Genomic DNA, 20,577 nt, shown 5'->3' with positions numbered 1-20,577 from the left:
CCGCCCCGGCTTTGAGTGCTGCTGCCCCGCCCCGGGGGGAGGGCAGGGCCTCCGGTCCCACCGCTCCCACCCCCGGAGCCGCTCGGATCCCTCCCACCCGCTGTGGGGCCTCGGGCGGCCGTGAGCAAGGCCCGTGAGTAAATGGGGTGCGCCCGGGCACAGGTTCGGCAGGACGGACCTCAGGGTCCTCGGGTAGGATGGGGAACACCCGACCTCGCAGCCACTGCTTTGGAAGAGCCGTGCACTGCCTGCAAGCAACCTTCACAGCTTCACAACTACCCAAAGGAAGGCAGAGGTGCTTGAGGGAAATGTAAGACTTCAGAGGAGATGTTTAGGGAAAAAGCGAAAAAAAGCCCAAACCCTATCTTACCTTTGCATCCCTTCCAGCCATCAGGAGGGTTTCCATCACAGGGATGAAGAGCCCAGAGTGAAGACAGATGGAAATCCACTCTCTTCCTCCTACAAGACCAAGCAAAAGAAGAAACCTTGGGGTTAGAGGTTTCAGTGCTGACAGCAAATGGCTAGTATTTACATTCCTGAAGGTCCTGCTTGGGACTGCGTGTGGTTTGGGTGTCAACTATATATTCATCTGTGGTGATTTCAAGTACCTGGGACTGGGCTCTGTCTCTTTGCGGGTGCTCCCAGAATCAGTTTTAACGGCTTTATTACCTTCCTTGAGGTCCCTTACAGATAGTTTTTCCCTGGTTGCTTTTGATTTGATATATATATCTCAATTTTATGCAAATACTGATTTCTTTAGAGAGGTTCTCAGAGCGGAAGGGCCTTTAAAAAATATTTGTTTGCTCTGAGCAGGCTCCTATTTGATCTGAGGGAAAAAAACAAACAAAAAAATAATCCAACCCAAACGTGAAGAACTAAAAGTTGTGTTTTACTCAGGAAACACCAGGTCTGCAAATTACATTTTTTCAGGGACACCACAACACAACAGCTGGACATGTCCAGCTTTTCCAGCATGCAAAGGAAAAGGAGATGCCATGGAGCTGGTGCCTTTAAGCAGCAGTGCACGAGAGGCTTGGTACACGGGTTCCCTGGGATTCCCTATCTGGCAGCCCAGGACAGGAAGAGATAGGGAACGTCCTGGTCCAGGTTTTTTGGCAAAGAGCTGCCCATCAGTTTCTAGCAAGGTTTGTAAATTGGCCTTGGAGAGCATCACCGTGGCTGATACTAACGAGGGTCCTTGGCAGTATGATAATGATAGCTAGTTTCTTACTAAAAATATTCTTCACTAAGAATAACAAATAAATAATCATTAAAGATAGGCAGCATTTTAAAAAGTAGGGAACGCTTTTGATTAAGGACTTCTCCTGTGGCTCCGGCTTTGCACTGTGCAGTAACACTCGAGGTAATAGATCTCAATTCTGTGTTTTGAAAAGCTGAAAATGAAAAAAAAACCAATTGAATTCTTTTGCTTCAGAGCATTATAGATTTTTAAAGATATGTCTTTTGAAAACCACGCCACTGTCCCAGTATATTTTTCTTAAGTTCAGAAATGGCTTTAATGTGATAATACTTGACAGGACGATTTTTTCCATGAAAGCTTTGCGATGGCAGATCATCAGTTCAGATGTTTCTGTTATTGGTTTATTTTCAGATTATGGCAATTAGACATCAAAGAATAAAAAATTTCTTTTTTTTTTTTCTAAGTATGAATCTGGGTGTGCAAAATAGCTTTGAAAATGTATAAAAATAGCAATTTTTCTAGAAAACCTGTTTTCTGTGTGATGTGCAAGGCTCTTGAAAAACATAACCAAATATCTAGATAAGACTCACTACGAAGTGGAAATAAACAGCTTATTCCTGGTAACTCTTACCTCCTTTCAGCTCATGTTTGTGTTGGTGGGCACGAGCCCTCACTCTCCCATTCAGAGAGCCTCCAACCGGGCTTCTGCACCTTCCTGGGCTCCCTGAGAGGGGCTTCTCCTACAGCACCCCTCACCCTTCCCAAAACCCTGCCCCACAAAGATGCCCCCATCTGCAGAGAGGAGAAAATACCCCAGATACACCCTGAATTTGGAGACATTTGGCTCTTAAATGAATGTGCTTCAGTAGGTGCCTCAATGCTGGAAGCATTTGCAAGGCCATTATGCAGCCCTGCAGTGGGTTGGGGAGCCCTCCAGCTGGGGGGCACCAGCAATGCTGTATCATTTAGTTGAGGCTGATAATAAATTAAAAAAAGGCAATTTTTCCAAAGTAAGAAGCAAAATAAGAAGCGTGTGTCTAAGCCCCAGCCTGGGCCAGCTCTGGGGAAAGGCGTAATTGAGCGACTATAAATGGGAAAACATGCATAAAAGTGCACATTGCTGATTTGGAAACAAAAAAGGGCAGCTGACAAATACCTCATTCTTTGGGTCAGACTCAAAGTATTAATGTCACACATTTGGGTTTTCATGACCAGAATAGGGAACCAAAAAAAATCATCTTCTGCATTTGTGGCACAACTTTGTCCCTCACCTTTTCAGAAGGTAATTCCCAGTAGATGCAAACATGGATTTATAAATGGAAATAATTTTCCTTATCAAATGGCTTTTGTTACTGCACTGACTGGAGATGCTGAGGAAGCCACCGCTGGCACCCATCAGTCCTTCCTCCTGCACTAAGTGTGTGTTTTGCAGGTAGTTTGGGTCCTGCAGGAAGCCCAAGCCTGGATCCTCGGTGCCACCTGTGCTCCCAAGTGCCTGATTTGCATCGGGGCGGTGGGACGCAAGTGCCAGATGAGCTGCTGCATGCAGCCGGGGCTGTGGAGGGAGGGGATGATGTGCTGCTGCCCAGCAAGGGGTCTGTGAGCACCCCAGCAGGGGAAAACGCTGGAGGAGCAGATGAAAGACAAACTGAAAGGGAAACGAAGTGGAAATAACAGAGTCACTGAGTTCCCCTGCCATCTGCCTGGCAATCAAGTCAGAGATAAAGCTGTGCAGAAAAGAAATACTCTTCTCCACCCCACCCTCAGATGGGTACAAGCTGCTTATTAGCGGCAGACCTCAACCCCCACTTTTCAAGGCAGATGCCCTCCTCCTTTCCCCTGCTCCCTTCCTCCTTCTGCCGAGCAAATCCCACATCCCTGTGCTGGGTCCATCCTTTCTGGCTCAGCTGGCACAGAGTGTGTGGGTGCAGGGGTGCACGTAGATGCACAGACGGTTCAGGTCCTGGTACTGATGGATGCGATGTTATGTGAGGACAACCATCACACAGATGTTCCCATCCACAAATTCCCACCAAGGCCAGGTTTTTCCATCCTTCCCCATGAAACTGCCCAGACTGAGAGGCATCAGTCCTCTGTCCTCTTTGTTTGGACTGACAATGAGGATCCCTTGAGTACTACAGGGCAGCAACCAACACCTTCCCACTGGGATGCTGCTGGTAAGGAGGAGTCAGGATTCAGGCCATCATATGGGACATAAGAAGAGATTTCCCCAAAAGAAAAGCCACCTCTTCCCCTAGTCACATGCTGCTCGATGCCCCTCAGCCAGCGGCTGCAGTCTCAGTTACAGTTCATGACTTTCATTATTTCAGTCTTCAAATAGAATTTGACTTTGTCTGAATAAGGTGAGGGCTGTACAGCCCCCAGTGGTGCTCTCCGCTACCTACCTGCGTCTGTGATGCTGAGCAGAGATTACAGAATTAACTTTATTCCTCCATTCAGTGAAACCAAATTGGATTTGAAGCCCCTCTCCTGCCTTCTCTGGCCAGCATCAATGTAATTAAAACCTCATTCTCTCACGCAGCTTTTCTTGTCCTCAATTTGACTGACTGGAGAGGCAGAAAAAAACAGGCTCTGAAGGGTCAGGGCTGGAGTCAGCTGGCAGAGCTCATCACGAATTGCCAGAGCAGCATCAGCACAGTGGCATCAGAGCAACGACCCTGACATGGGGCTGAGAGGAACCATAATGGTATCTTTGCATTCCCACACAAGCTTCTCAAACACAGGCGCTTGAAACCTGCATCTAATAAAGCCCCAGGACAGCTGATGAAGGGGTGTCAAAGGCAGCATGGCTTTCATGTTGGTAAGAGACTTCTCGTGCTGGCAGGAGCCTCGTCAGTTTGCTGTGGGATGCAACATAAGAAACTAAGTTTTGCGACATCACAGCCCTTGCAAAGGTAACTCTAAAAAATGCATTTCCCCTTCATCTGATGTGCAAACTCACACTTTGTTTCCCTCTTTTTGAAAGCACAGGGTCTCACCGTTCAGCTTCTTGGTGCTGATGAGCATCATTGCTCTCACGGCAATTTCTCTGCGGTACTTGGCACCCGGGCAGTTTGGACCCTCAGGGCAGTGGCAGCTCCGGCGGCGTCTGTCTGATGCAGGAGTGACCACGGGTGGGATGTCCTGGGGAGGGCTGAGCTGGCAGCCCAGGTACGGTGAGGTGACAGGACTTGCCTCCAGGGGAGGGCAAGGACGGCAGTCCCAGTTCCAGCCCAGCAAGCGCCTCATCCCAAGGACCAGCGTGTCCCTGGCTGCGTGCTGGTGGAGAACCAACAGCTCTGTCCCAGACACAGAGAACAACATAGTCGCTTGTTTTTAAGAGATTTCATTTCAGCTGGCAGAGAAGGAGAAGCCGATCCCTTCCCTCTTTTCTCCTCCATGCCTCACACAAGAGGGAGGAACTCTGCCCATGCTCTGCACTGGCCTCTTTCCACTAGCTGGGATTTCCCCTCCCCTCACTGAGACCCCAAAGCCTCTGGGATGTGTCACATCCCCAAGGGATGCTTGGATGTGACCCCGCAGGCTGCTTTCTAGGGACTTGCCATCAGCTTTTACACCACCCACCTTGTTTCACTGCCCTGCAGCTCATCGTGAGACCTCAATTTCACTTTCTTCACCTCGTTCAGATGCCTGTCCCTGAACACACAAACCCTGATGGGGAGCTCCCCATGGCACATCAAAGGTGGTTCTGTGTCCTTTGCCAGGTACTTCTGAGTTTTCAGCTGGCAATGCTTAGCTCCCCCTCTTAAAGCCCTAGAAAGACAAGGCAAGAGTTGGGAAGATGCATGAGGGACTGCAGGAGGATGAGGAGGAAAGCTGGGAAGGTGCCTGGCATATCTTCCTATGCTTATATTCAGGATGAGGAGGTGGAGGCCAACCCCAGGCAGTAGTTGTCTTGCTTTAGCAGGACACAAGTTAATGTTTATGCAACAAGACTGAAGGCATTTTAATTATCCAGTGAGCAGTCTGTAACCTTTAAGAGGCTCCCTGGCAATGTTGTTGGGCATCCAAAGGCATTAGGAGGGTTTTGGCTGGGCACCAGCTCACCGGCTGCCTGCCTGGAGCTATGGAAAGGGCTCACAGCGAGAGGACAAGGGCTGACAGTGCTGGGAGGGAACGATTCAGACAATGGGGTTTTGTCATCTCCTGTATTTGAAGGAAAGAGAAGGTCATCACCATGTGCATCATACTCCCCATTTACAGACTCTTAGGATGGGGAAAGACCGCTCTGCTTTCCAGGCCTGGTCAGCAAGATTCTTGCATTAAACATCTCTGGTACTCACCTGTGCTGTGTTTGTTAGACATTCTCTGGAGCAGAGCTCCAGGAGAAGCAAAGGACAGTGTCACTACCTGAAACCTCTGCTCAGCTTCAGCACAAGCAGAGGAGAATCTCCAGAAGTGGGATTCAGGCACAGCCCACCCAGCATCAACACCCCTGGGCATGGGAAAAGCAGCACGGTGCTCCCATGACCACAGGAAAGCAGCATTTGGAACACAAGCAGAGCTTTCTTTCCTAGGTAATGTTTCTCTGGAAAGAGAAGTCATCTCCACATTAATCCATTAATAAGCAGCAGCAGTGAGAGCTCGTGCCAATGGCAGCTCTAAGTTAAGTGCAGTGGATCGTGCAGATTTTTGACTAATGGGCCACATTAATTTCCAAATCATCTCAGCCTGTCTGGATGGCTCTGGTGGAAGGGAAGGATTTAAGACAATTGCTGTCCTCATCCTTCAGAAGCAGCTATTTACTGTTCTTACTGCACACCAGGGAATACTTTAAAATGCTCAAAATCTATCAGGCAGATTTCAACCTCCTTTAGCAGGGAGTGGTGCTTGTATGCATGGAGGGATGGAGAGGACCTCGCCGTCACTTCTAAACACAGTGAATGCAACATGCAGCATGTGTCTTGCCTGAGACCAGCCTCAGCCCAGGGACCAAATCATCATGTCAGACATAACTGCAGCTGGACCCTGTGAGCCCTTTCTGAGCGGCCAGACCGTGCAGCATGGCACTGGGGACATGCCCTTGGCTGCGAGAGGAAGGCTGGCAGCGTGCTCTGCAGCAAACCTCCTCTTCTGTGCCAACCTCTGCTCCCACAGCTGCCAGCACAGCTCAAGGTGCACAAGGTATGAGCCTGGTGTAGGACTGGGAGCAGCGCAGAGCATTGGTGTACTCAGAGATGTTATGGATGTCCAGGGAGAACAAGCAACAGCACTTCTTTTCAGTGGTACCACCATCTGATCTCTCTGCTCAGCTTCCCAGGAGCTCCAGGGATCTCTGCCATTGGCATCCCACCAAAGGACCTGAACTTCTGTCCCTCGCCCTCCCAGTGCAGCACACGGCCCGGGACACGAAGGGAGCACAGGGGACTGACCACGGAGCATCCGCGGAGTGGCTCAGGCAGCGGGGAGGCAACAAGAGACAGGAGGAGAGTTCCCCCAGGCCCACATCTGCATTGGAGGGCCTGCAGCTCGTGGAAAGGCAGCACCTCCCCTGTCCTCCAGCACCATGACCCCCCAAACCTCCCAACCAGCTTGGCTTGGCAGCAGGATGCAGTGGTTGTTACTTCCCACAAACACACTGGCACTTACCCAAGGCCTCTATGGGCTCAAGATACTCACATGGAAGTCACTATTTCTTAAATGTGGAAGAAGTACAACAGTGGTGCTCTGGATGCAACCTGAATTCTTTGCAATGGGCTCGCCAAGCAGAAAGATAGTAAAGAAATGAGAATTATTGCTCCTCCCCACACCCAAAACCACACAGGCACACAAAAACCAACCCCAGGTCTCCAAGAGCTCACACCAACACTCCCCTAAAGTCATTTCTCCACCGCTCAGCCTGCCCACAACATGCTGATGGCTGGAATAAAGGCTGGAAAGGCTTTCCATAACTAATGTGGAAAAACATTGCTGTCTAATGAAATCTTTATATCCAGCAGACAACTATTACAGCACTGGAGCTTTTCTTCTGAACAGCATAAACATGTTTTCTTTACAGCGTTTCAGACATCCCTGTCTGGTTTGCTGATGCCAGGCACACGCTGTTGCCGCGATTTCACACAGCGGGAGCAGTACCATGTCTCAGATGACTGGTAAGAAGGACATCAAGCGCAAGTAAGAGAAATTTTCAGCAGTTGGAAGTTAAAGAGTTTATTTTTCTTTCTTTCTTATTTAATACCACAAACCTTGCTGTTAATTTTCTTAAGTTCACAAAACCAACTGATCAGGCAACTGTATTTGTGTACTTACATTTCTCAGACCGTTGTCTTTTCCATGTCCTATGGTTATAAAAATTGCAGTTTATTTATGACTGGATTATTTTTCCTTTTTAATACAAGAATTTAAAGTTTTCCTTTGCCATTTGTCTTATGTTCTCACTGATGCCCCATAAATCAAGAATATATGTGAAAATCAAGAGCTTTCTCTTAATGATTCTAGATGAGAGCAGAGTTCCAAGACAGTGCAATCCCTCCAGGTACGAACCCGCAGCCTTCGGGACCGCTTTCCCACAGCCTTGTAGCCTACTTTCAAGATGTTAACCTCTACAAAGTGCTTCTAAGATGTTCTGGTATAAAAGGATACTGTTTTGACTTAGCAGCCCTTTATACTGCAGTAGGAGAAGTCGCAATAGCAGGTATGTGCACAGGGATCAGACAGCAGGTCATTTGACAGCTAGGTATCTGAGCATTTCCACCCAGACAAGAAGCCACAGCAGGGCCAGGGAAATTGCTCTTGGCAGAGAGTTACCAAAACGATTTTGTTCTGTCCTATGGCACTGAAATAGAGAATTTAGATGACAGGTATTTCTGGCTCACGTGAAGGCTGCTTAGCTGAAGATGCTAAGGGAGGTCCTTAGCATAGCAAAGAGATGTCCTTTCACCAGTTTCACAGAGGTGATGTGGTATGTCTCCCTTTCAGCAGGAACATCTTACTAGAAGCAGAGGAAATCATATGGGTTTTGTCTTAACTTACGCTTCATCTGCCTGACATGACAGCATCATTCAATGAGCAGAGACTATGAGGACACAAATAGTGCTGTAAAAACACAGACGAGTATTTCAGTTGTAAAATCATTTTTTTATTGTTACAAATATACATATGAATAAAATCCCTTCAACCTGTAATGTAAGTGGGTAGCTGTGAAATCTGCACCCCCTCCCTCAAAAGCTGAAATGTTTTTACAGATGTCAAACTATTTTTCTTGTAGAATTACACATTGAAAGGAAGCTAATATGCAGACAGAACTGAGGAAGGCCTCTAGAAAACACCAATATTAATAAAATTTCAATTGCCCTCATTCCAACCAACTATATACATTAATATATGAATGTGGAAGCATACCATGATTATACGTCATCCGAATCCTCTGTTGTGCTTTTTGACGGTACACAAATGTAAGCATTGGAGCTTTATGTACAGTACGAGAACAGGAAGAAAGAAGCTCCCTATGGGAGAATGTAAAAACCATACCCAAGCATTTAATATATATAATCTATACAAATTATTTTATTAGTGTGCTCTTTTAATATAATTACAATGTGCAATTGCATACCGCAAGAATATATTTATAGGTAAGTCACGTGCAGATTTGACACATTTACATTCAGCAGTACAACACATTACCTGCTGTACAGTGTATTAGTGTAAGACTGTCCAGTTAATTTGCTTTGCTTTCTAAATGCCCTAATGCAGGGCACTCTTGGTAGCTGCTTCAGAGAAATTCAAGTAGAATACATGAAAGAATCGCTGGCTTTAGCAAAGGCATGGAAAGGAACGTCTGCGTTGTACAGAACAGAAATTAAGGACCGAATCAATGCCAAGTGAGTGCACTGTAAATCACAACTGGAAGATCAGAAGATCAGGTTTTCTGCATGGAAATGTACCTGTGGTGAAAGAGCAGCTGGCTAGAAGGGCTGTTGATTGCTGTACCCTGATTGTTATAAAAAGCTCTTGCACTACGAAGCACTTGTACTGATTGCTAAACAAAAATAAAATCTTTATCTGCTTCTTCTCCAGAGTCACTGGACTTGCTTCCCTGATGGCCGTCTTTACTTAAGGATCTCTGGAACTCATGAGGCTGCTGCCCAGGGCTTCTTTTTGCAGCTGTATAAAGCAGAAATAGATCTTACTCATGATTGCAGAAGAGACAGGAAGACAAATAATAAATAGTCATTCATGCACATGGGACCTGCTCCTGCTCCTACTGAATTCACTTGCGCTACTGGGAGTAACATAGGTCTATTAATCTTCAACCCAGAAAAAGGCGAGAGAGAAGAGAGAGTGAGCAAACTTTACTCCAGTGTTGGCTGGCAAGCAGGGAAACTTGAAATATGAAACTCAGTACTTCACTGTGCCATGGATAAACATCACTGTTAGAAACAGCCTGGAGACATTCTTCTCATCACACCACTTCAAATCCAGAACAGCATTCTTTTTTCCCCAACAGGCTGGATCTCAGGCAACGTACTCCTAACTGTTTAGGTGGACATCCTTGCTGGCCACCCATCAGACGAGCGATACATTCCCTGGCAGGCCTGTCTTCCTAGCAGGACACATCTATATATTCTGAGTCCCTTTTGACTCAGCAGCCTTCATCGGGATAGACATGCACCTTGGCATCCACATTACTTGAAGTGCTGCTCCCTGCCCTCCCTGTTCTGACGGGGAAGGGAAAACACCCACGGCTCTGAGCCCAATCTGCACCTCTTTCAGCTGAGACCACAGGCTCTGCACCTTACTGTGCCTGGCAGTGGAGAAAGAAGGACATACCCACCTCCCATGATCTAAATGCAAACAGCACCTGTTTTGTTCACCCAGCACTCTAATATCTCTGTAAGGCCAGGGTTTTCCCCAAACCTATATGCTTTGAAATAAATTGGAAAGAAGGTTGGGAAACCTTATGAAGATTTCTGATTGAATCAGTGATCTACAATTGCTGTGGTAACAAGAGAGTTATTATGCACATCAATGAGGGTGACCTTACACGAGGATTGATAGCTTTAGAAATCTCATTCTTCCAATTAAAATGAACCTTTAAACACACTTATATGTGTTAAATGTGTTAAATGTGACATTTAATATTGCAAGTTGTCTCTTCATGCTCACAAAAAAATGTTAAAATTGCAAGACCTTCTTTGCTCCATCATTTCAGATAAGGACATCTGGCTTTGGTTCACACTGATCCTTGTGCCTCTTCCCATTTGTATACACCTCTCTCAAAAAGGCACCAGCAGTTGTAGTGGCCATGAAGCACCACCTCTCCCCAGGTACTGCTCACCTACAGCTTCACCACTGCAAGGGGCAGCCTGCCTGTCACCAGCATGCAGCTCCAGCCACAGCAGGAGCAGGGAAGCAGCAGGCTGTCACTGATGCATCTCCCTGACCACTCCAAATTGTGCCAGGCTGTGTTAGGGTCTGCCAGGAATATGGAAAATGCAAAGAGGAATCCCCAGGGAGCCAATGTCACTGGGGCAGCCCCAGCAGGGATGCTCCCTGTATCTGTAGGGGGCCAGCACAAGTGCCCAGGCAGCGCTGCTGCATGCCAACAGGCTGTGAAACAGGAGACAAAAAGCCTGGACCATTTTTGTTTGGCTCAGACATTGTCCGGTCCTGGATCTCTGCTGTGACGAAAGCAGAACAGACACGTCCAGCACACGTCTTGTGGAGACCCACCTCCGCACACATGGCACAACTGCTACCCAAATAGCTCCCCTGAGCCAAAAATACCTGTTTCCTTATTTGCACTACCTAAAATATGGGAGGAAATGAGAGCCAGCAGCTATGCACTTGCTACATTCTTATCCTGGCTTTGCACGTTGGGAAAGAAGAGGAAAGGATTTTTAAAAATAGTTTTTAAAGCTATTTAATAGAATTGGAGAGAGATCTTAGAACAAACTAAAATATAATAATTTGACTATGACAGGGAGGAGAGATTCCAAGCCTGGTTGGGCGAAGTTTGATTCTGCAGTACGAAAAGGAAATAAGTTTATACATTTTGGCCTGAGGATGTTACAAAAGGGACACATGATGTCTTATAAATAGAAAAACTGAGGGTAAATATAATCGCATGAGATGTCCAAATCCCTCACTAAAATACTTCATAAAAAAGTAATTTTGAATCATTGTTTAAACAAACCAGTTAAGAGGTAAAAAGAAGCATGTAAACATGTACCATTTGAGAACAGGAGCTTCTATGTTTTAAGAACACACAGATCAACCATTTTTATAGCCTACTGAATGAATTCACTGTAAGTCAAAGCTGCTTTTCAGGAAGCGTGGCTTAAACTTGCAGCACAGTGCTGGATTTGGGTTCTTTTGGTGGTTTTTTGTTTGTTCATGAAGCTGAAAATCAAAGTACTATGTCAAAATAGCCTGATTTACCCAGTTCTCAAACGGTTTTGTGAGTGATGTGCTGAAACTGTCACTAACAATATTCAGGCTGAAATGTATTTTGAAATACTTCAGTGCAGGCATCTTAAAAAGGAAAGGTAGGGAAGCACACAAAGCAGTGGACAGCCTACCTGCAGCGTGCTTACACGTCAGTATCACTTAAACAAGAAAACACGGTTTGTAACAAGCCCTCTCCTGTAGAAGGGCTGCAGGTGCTACATGGTACTGGTCATTGATGTTGTCATGAAAGAAAAATAATAGAGTCATTGAATGGTTTGGGCTGGAAGGTACCTTAAAGACCATCCAAGTTCCAACCCCCTTGCCACAGACAGGGACACCTTCCACTACACCAGGTTGCTCAAAGCCCTGTGCAATCTGGACATTCACACACATTTCTTCTCCGGAAATTTGTTCATGCCAGGTAGTTGTCATGGGGACAGAAAGATGATGAGCATCCCATGAGATTTTTACCTTTCTCATAATCCAGTGACAAACCCACACCTTTCTGTGGCTTCTTTGCTATCACAATTGTTAGTGCCAGTTATCAAGCACTGTCTTGATGAAAAATGAAAACTTCTAACCAGAAGTTGGCTGTGCCTTCCTCTGCCCAAGCACATTAGCTTCCTCTTCTGCACTGGTAGAACACTGCCCCGAGGTGGTTTTCACGCTGCCAGACGGCTTGGCACAGTCAGGAACTGTATCTCTTTTTTGACAATCTCCTGTTTCCTCTAGCAGGGAAAAGGATTCATTTATATCCCTAAGCTGTTCCATAGGCCCACACAGAGAAAGTAATATAAATAATTTCACTTATCCATCCCCTTTAATCAATTGTTCAGAGTAGTAATCAATATGCCAGATGCTTGCTTAAATGTAGTCCAGATATTTATGTTAGTAACTGCACCCCGATCTTGCAGGTACACTGTGTAAAGAGGTGTATTCCAAGACTGTCCCAGAGTGATTTCATAATCAAGTATCATCTAATCTGCAGGAGATACAATTTTGTTTACCTATTAGACAGATTTGCAGTGATTTACCAGTTGCAGAAATAAACTGAGCATGCTAGCCTGAAAGATGGCAGAAAGCAAGGACAGAGGAAGGACTGAGTGAAGAAGAAGAACAGTAATAAAGAAAAAGGAAAACCTCAAAAAGAATTAAAAAACCCAAAAGAATTTACTCTTCCCAGAACTCTAGTTGTGTACCATCAAGTTCTCTCTCGCAGTCTGGTGAAAAGCTGATGAGATAACAAAGACTCTAGCAAATTCAGTTATTCAGTTATCAGACAGCAGCTCAGAGAGCCTGTCATGGCAAGAGCCTTTGCAACAATTCTCAACGTGATGGCACTAGTGTAGCAAGTCTGATGTCTAAGCCGTAGTCCAGTTCATCTGTCTCAACACAGGCTCTGATGTGACTAGATGCAGGAGAATAAACAGGCTCTATTCTGCCTTGCAGCCCTCATAATGCCACAGGCACCGGGAGGCAGTTCAGACACCCTGCTGTCTTCTTCCAGACCTTGAGCCACAGACTGCAGTAGCTTTTGGCGACATGGACCATCTGAACCCTCAGCCCTTTCCAGACACAGGAGAGGTCCTTGGGAGTGTTGTGTCCTGCTAGTTTTACGTAATTCAGTGAGATTGTGGTGGTTCTGCTGGGCTACCATCATGGCACAAGAGTAGCCCAACAGCATCATATAGGTGGCTGAGAGTCAAAACTTGCAGACAAATACCCCACATGTGCTGATATGCAAATCGCAACCACATGGCAGCAATTTTCAAAGCAGAGCAACACCCAGACTGTGAGGTAAGCTGTTTCATAAAGATCAAGGTAGTTTCAGGACAGAAATCGAACAGCTTCTCAAAATATACCTCTGGACCATCCTGCTTTGAAGATGGCTTTGCCCCTCCTCTCATCCAGAGGGTAACTGTGGGCTCTGTGGGCAGCACAACTGCTCGGTCTTCACAGCCCAGTGTTAGGTATCTGCCTTGACTTGTCCACCCCAATCCCACACCATGAAAAACTGCTGGCAGAGTGTGAAAGGGCACCCCTTTGTCTCACAGCTTAAGTAATGGCAATTGCCTTGGATTTGTGAGGAGAGTCCCAGGAAGTAAGAGGTGTCACCCCCATATTTCAAATGTTGTCATTTGTGCCAGCTAACACCACGCTGAGCAACATTTCTGCGATGACTTGTCCATGTATCCCATGCTATCAGAGGAAGCCTTAGCAATTCTAAGAGGCCACTGTGGGCAAGGAAATGCGTCAGCAAAAGCAGCAGTCCAGTGCACACATGAAAATCAGCAAAGACAAGGCAGCAGTCTACTGTTGCGTGTAAAAGGTACCAAGCCCTGCCCTGGCACGCACAGACTCATTGTCCGAGGAGGTGAATTCAGTCACATGCAGCGACCCCGCAGAAAGGAAGAGTACAAACAGAGCAAGAGGCTGGCTGCAAGGAACAATGTCGTGGCTGCTCCCCTGGAAATGTGCTGAACCACAGAGCTGCGTTCCACATTACTGTGTGTGACCAACACCAACCAGCATCTCAATTCAGACCAAACTAAACCATGATATACACAACAGTCCCTTAATTGCTCAGCTACATTATTAATACCAAGGGATTCATCTTTCACTTGGTTTGATCAAAGGAAGAAAATACAGAGCACCAACCCATGGGTGGAGGTGAGGAACAGATAATTAAATACACTTTGCTTGCTCTTTCTTCCTCCAAATGAACAACCCTCTTCCAATCCAAGTGAAAACAAATCAACGGACAATGACATATCAAATTCTAGTAGCTGGAGCAACAGTTATACCAACACTCCTACCTTCTTGAGAAAACGATCTGACAGTGGGACTGCTCTGACCATCCTTTTCTTTATCAGAAGGGACTTTCTTCAGCACTGGTGGAAGCAGGGCAACTTTTGGGGAACTGGGGCCGGAGGGAGACTCTGGAGCATCCTCTGTGGAGTACCGTGAACAAAAGGGTGAGAAGTTACATTTGTGCTGTAGCTCACAGAAATGGTGCTGTTATAATGGGCCAAACCTCAACACAATACAAAACCAAGAAACAGCTACAATCTGTGTCAGAAAAAGGAGGATTCTACATTAGGAGGACTCTAGAAGGAATTTACATTATGTCAAGAGAGCACATGATGGCCCTTGGTCCAGAATTTTAATAGTCAAAACAAAGATCTCAATTTCAGCATTTTTAATGTGTACTGCTATTGCAGCACAAATAGAAATCCAATGGGACCAGCTGAATTTCCTGCAAGACATAAGTATGCAATTTGTAAAGAACAGCTGAAAATTATTTTGGATGGATTTTTGGAAATATTTATTCTATATATATTTTCATTGTCCTGAAACATAATGAACTGATCAATTTAAATGTACTGTTTCACAGTTATAAGGCATAAAATTGAACCAGGGAAACAAATTTCATCAATAGCCTACAGAGCTCTCTACTTGCAGGAATAAATTGCCAGTACATAACATGATAGCATCTGCAAAGACTTTCTAAATAGAAAAAATAGTTTGCCTCCTAGACTGTGAGGAAACATGGAACTTAAATTCATATCCATAGTTTAAACCATCTGGATATCTTGTTTCTCTAAAAGGCTGGATATGCACTATCTATGGCAAGCTGACTGCCACCTTTACAGTCCTCACAGGAAGACCTTTTCAGTCTTATACTAGACAGCCATCGTTTGGACAGCAGGGAAGTGCAGTTACAATGGATTACTTAAACTGCTTGTATGTTTGCTTCCCAAGGAGTAAATAGTGACATATGTACACAACAGAGGAGCTAGGAAGATACATTAGTGCTGACAGAAGGAAAAAGGACTCAGAGTATCACCTGTATTGCATATTTGTACAATGAATTAATTCAGTTGCATACTGGAAATTAATAGGAATTCACCTCACTGTTGAGGAGCCACCACAGAGAAGACAATCCTTTTTACCTTCAGCACAGGAAAGGGATGATGTTCCAAATGCAACTCGAGCAGAACAGATACACCAATTCTTGGATCTGCTCCACGCTTTTGATGTGCGTGTGAGGCCAGTTGCTTTGGGAAACTCGGTATCAACATATGGATGAGGTCAGTGCTTGGCAAACACAGCCATATATTTCTGAACTAAAGCTGTAATATGCTTTATTGAGGAACCACTTTCAGTCTCTGACAATTTGTGGACCTCTGTGCTGTGTTCCTTGACCCTCAGATGACTTAGCAAAAATTTGCCACTATAGTTTTGGCCACACCACTGGAAACAACAGCAGAAGCAAGAGCGTAAATAGAATTACTGCTTGGCATCTTCATCACATCACCTGGGCATGCTTAACCAGCAGGTTGCTATAGGTACAAGAATAGAAGTTAGACTTCAACAGAGATGGTGCTGCTTTTTCTGCCACCTGAGGAGCTGGCCTATTACGAGTAAATATTAATTACTCTTTGTGTTAAACCCACAGTATGCTCTCTGCAGGAAATAGGAGCTGGCAGAAACAGATAGCTTAAGTCTTTCTGATATCTGAGATTCTGAGATAACACACTGGCTATTTTACAGATTAAACATCACCATATAAGCCCTGCTTTCCTATTGTATTAATCTTCCTGAGCATCTTACCCAACACCTCTCGTTTTTATAGCCATTTCTAAAATGATCAATAAAACAAATATAAAACCATCTAAAACCTGAAGGTCATTCTGTATTTGAACAACATTCTACCCACTGTAATGCAGAGGCTAAGTAATGCTCAGGTTACACATTAAGGGCAGGGAGGAGGCTGTAATATCCCTTTGCCCCTCATCCTCACCAGAAATGGCATCTTTCTAAGGTCAACAGTGAGTATGGGAAAAGTCTAGAGGTCTACCAGCTCTTACAGATGGCTATGCTCAAATTTCAGTCATTAGCAATTAATAAGCTGTATTTGCTATAGGTACTGTGGGAGTCAGTAACTAGCATCTAATTCTCCGCAACTGCAGTGGCTGTGCTTTGGGAAGAAGGGGTTGTGACACTGGCCTGTTAAGTAGCAGACAGACAAATGTATGGGAGATCTGCTGAGATATTTCCCACTATTGGAAACCTGGAGATAGTAACTGGGCAGGAAGTTAGGGCAGAACAGAAGTTAACAGTCATTCAACTGGCAATCTTGCAGGGTTATAAAAGCACGGTTACAATTCTTTCCAGTCAAAAGCAATAAGGAAAGAAACAAAGGCAAAACAAGTTAAAAGAGAGACAGTTGTTTTGTTCAAGTTATTAAGAACAGCAGGCATTTGCTTGAGGACCTGATAGAAAACCCCAAGGACTTCAGTACTTAGAGCAAGGTGTTCAGGGAAAATATAGTTAGTTTTGTCAGTGCTACATCAGGGCTTTGATGCTGAAGCAGCTTTCTATGATCACCTCTTCCATGAAAGCAGGCTAACTCAAAACAGCTCTGTCGCTGCTGCTATTGCTTCTCCTCTGGCTTTACTATTACAGATCACAGATTAAACCATTTTAGTAAGTTTATTTGAATTAGGGCAAAGGGAGGTGGGAAAGAAGGATGCAAGTGAAGAGCAAGTGACTGAAGAACCTGTCCCTCTACATTTAACTTCTGCTCAGCATGTGGCCATTGGTGTCTCCTCCACAGCCCACACAAACACTACTCAGAAGTACCCAGCTGGGGATAATGAATGGCCAGAGCAGCTCCTCACCAGTACGAGAGGCAGAGCGTGGTTTCTGTGGCACCGTGGGTCGTGCTGCCAGGCTGGGCTTTGTTGCCTGCAGTGGGGGTTTTGGGCTGGTCGGTGTATTGGAAGAACTTCTTGCCTTTGCACCAGCTTCTGCCTTTGGTTCAGCTTTTGAATTTTTTTCGGATGATGCCGAGATGGAGTCACCTTTATTCGAGGCAAACCGACTCTCTGGAAGGGTCTGCTGGAGTTTAGGCACTAAAATAAATAGACACACAAAATAAAGTCTCCTGCAACACAGAAGGCTCTGTACAGAGATATGCTTGTGTGGAAAATACCATCATTAGCTCACAGATCACTGCTGCCCCGCGGTGTGAGTGTGTAAGAGGACCCCTTACATTTCATTCAAAATCACTGCAAGAAAAGCATCTAAAACTGCTAGTTCTTATACGTGCTAAGATTCATAATGATGGCATCTCCCCCTTTTTGATGTACTTGGGGTGATGGCTGGCTGGACCTTATTCTTCCTTCATATTTCTAAGAGCAGATGGTACAGCCTACCTGCTGAGAAAGCAGGATCAGTGGAAAAGGCAGTCTTTAGCTGTTTTGTGCCTCTACAGACAAAAGGCTGGCTATCCAAGATCAACAGAGAAATCCTGGCCCAGAAAATAAATCCCAAATGTGTGATCAGCAGGCTACATCTTTTTATTTGTTGCTTTTAGCAAGCTCTGGAGGAGGTTTTGAAACTTAGCTGAGATCAAAGTATTCACTGTATAACATTTTGATTTATACAGTAACACTGTATATGGATTATGGTTTCCACACATTAGCAAATTAATCAAAATATTATTTACCCCAACCAAAGGCCAAGGTATTTACAGATAAAGCTACACTGACTTGCAGGTAACAAATCAGTCCCATCTAGCCATGCAAGTTGGTAGAAAGCCTGCTGGACTCTAGGTTGCAAACAAGCAAAATGCCTGCCCTATTTTCCTACGCTGCAGCTCTCAGAAGGTTGAAGGCTCGCACGTAGAAGTTATAATGATTATCTTGGCACCTGTATGTTAGCTTGGGACTTTCAATGATTGTCACATCTTTATCCTCAGAAGAGAATTACAGACTGAAATGCAGACTGGTAGCCTTGGTACTTGGCAAAGATGCTGACTTGACCTACCTACCTGCTATTGCCATTCAGAAATCCTACTTTTTACAAAAGTGCTGAGCACAGACATTATAAGGGCAGTGGGAGGGAAGGGAGTGTTGATACAGCTTGTTGCAAGCCAATCTTCAATACCTTCTTCCAGCTTATGTAGCTGTTTTTTAGCCCAGCTGGAGTTAAACTCTGGCAAACTATAGAGAGTTGTGTGGCACATACATATTTTTGTGAGTCTTCATGCATGCAAGCAAAACAAGTCTCTCATGCTGCAAGCAAAACAGCAGGACACCTTCTCCACTTGTGTGTGCGCTTGCATGCAAAAAAGCAGGCAACATCCAAACATAAAGCAAGGAATAAAAAAGCCCCTATTCTCCTTCTGCATCACCAGCTACAGTTTTCCTGTAGCAACATCCAGCAATTCTCCATTAACTGTCTCTCTTGCCTTCCTAACCTCAGGCCTGCTAATATTATTAGAACCCAGTAAGTTAAAATAAATTAACCCAAAACAAAGACAAACTGTAGTCGCAACAGTGAAGAGCAGCCCCGGGGAGCTCTTAAGGAAGAGTGGTAAAAAAGAACTGACAGCTGGAGGCCAAAAGGAAGGGGCATGCACAATGCAGTGAGATGGGGGTGAAATGTGCCATACAGAGACAAGGACCAGAGAAAAACTGGGGTCACCCACAGCTACTTTAATGCCCCAAGCACAGACTATTCTTGCTCCTCTGACTTCAGTTTGATAGGATCAGGAGCCACATATAATACACAAAGTACTCCTCAAAAGATAAGCAGGCTTTTAAAGTGCTGATTTATAGAGTTTAGCATGCTCTGAATATGCCGTCTTTTAAAAGTAGCCTTTGAAAGGTATGAAACTTCAAAAAAGATTTCTGAAGCGCTCAACCGAGATGGCCCCATGTGGGTTTTGATTCCAGCCTGTTTTTTTGAGCCTCGCTTCTGTCTGTTTTGGCAGCCCTATGTGCCCTGCTTGCACGATACCTACCACTAGGAAATCTGACCTGGATTTCGTAGTTCAGCCCACTCCTTTCAGTCCAGTCAATGTGGTATGCACAAACCACCAGAGCTGAATCCCTTCTGAACGCTTCACTGGCCAGTTCCAGAGGCATGCACAGAGACCAGAATTTCATCTTGTCCTGAGATGGCTACATTGTAGGCACTGCCATGGCAGGGTCCACGACTACAGCTGCCAAAGGGGCATCGCAGGACTACATGCAGAGGGAACTGGTGCTTTAAGTACTGCAAGGCTAGACCTTCACTTTGTACACGATAGAGACACACATTTTGTGCACGTGTGCAGTGCCCAGGGGCCTCCACAGCTTTATAGACAGCCCTGGCTTTGGCCAAGCCAGGTAAACCCTTGGAAGAGCCAGCTGCCAATTGCCTAGGAGATGTCTAGCCCAGCAGCTGAAAGCTGGTATGTGCACTGATGACTGTAAATCTTGCAAACTGGTCATATTTAGGTCATCAGATATATTAAGGAGTTTCACTTCTTCGTGCACAGACATTTTTTGCTGACTCCTGGGTTCAGCTTCAGCTTTGCTGATCCCATCACAAGTTGGCATCCTTTTGAAGGTATCCCAGGCACCTGCACCAAGTACCTTCCTTCCTGTGCAATGTGGAACACCAGTAAAAGCTGAGCTGTCAACTCAGCCCTAGAGCTGACTTCACAAAAAGTGCTGCCCAACACAGTACAAAAAGTGAGCTTGTTTCTAATCCTTTTCACATAGCGTAAGCTCGTATTTCACTTAAGCAATTGTAGGCACACAATTTGGAGAGGGAAGTGAGAGTTCTGAGGTTAGGCATTTTGCATTTTCTAAAAAAAAGCTTATACCAGGAAACTCAAACTGTACCTGTACCACTTCCATCCAGTCGTTCTGAGCTCATCGCTGTGTCAAAAGACTCTCTGGGAGTTGTGTCATTTCCAAGTTTCTGAAAGAGAAAAGCTCTCATATTAACAATACATCTGTAATTAATACAACTCAGTGGTTCTGTTAGGGGAAAAAAGCTCTCATTTGGAATCTATAAGGCAAAGAAAGCAGTGATAGTAATAAATGGTGGATTCTCCTTGTTTCTATTGCAGGTCTTGGCGATCTAAGTGGGAAGAAAACTGCTGCTATAGACGTAGCAGCACTCAC

At 45.2% G+C, this 20,577-nt stretch overlaps 1 protein-coding gene across 7 annotated transcripts in view; it reads right to left on the bottom strand.

Moving 5' to 3' along the window:
* Positions 1-8,278: 8,278 nt before the first annotated feature.
* CARMIL1 (capping protein regulator and myosin 1 linker 1) overlaps positions 8,279-20,577 on the bottom strand; it is a 189,241-nt gene continuing 176,942 nt past the window's right edge. For 4 of the 7 annotated variants that reach the window (XM_030506021.1, XM_030506038.1, XM_030506030.1 and 1 more), the window contains 5 exons: positions 20,293-20,371; positions 17,296-17,529; positions 14,428-14,562; positions 12,193-12,339; positions 8,279-9,325 (listed from right to left, as the gene is read on the bottom strand). In XM_030506021.1, coding sequence (XP_030361881.1) covers positions 9,201-9,325; positions 12,193-12,339; positions 14,428-14,562; positions 17,296-17,529; positions 20,293-20,371 — 720 coding nt within the window. In that variant the 3' untranslated portion in view covers positions 8,279-9,200. The remainder of the gene's footprint in view (positions 9,326-12,192; positions 12,340-14,427; positions 14,563-17,295; positions 17,530-20,292; positions 20,372-20,577) is intronic. The other 3 variants (XM_030506053.1, XM_030506061.1, XM_030506069.1) reach the window with 1 other exon arrangement.

The sequence above is a fragment of the Strigops habroptila genome, chromosome 1 (genome assembly GCF_004027225.2).
Source record: "Strigops habroptila isolate Jane chromosome 1, bStrHab1.2.pri, whole genome shotgun sequence".
NCBI classification, from domain to species: Eukaryota; Metazoa; Chordata; class Aves; order Psittaciformes; family Psittacidae; genus Strigops; species Strigops habroptila.
The sequence above is the reverse complement of the archived record's forward strand: the minus strand, read 5'-3'. Positions and strand labels throughout refer to the sequence as shown.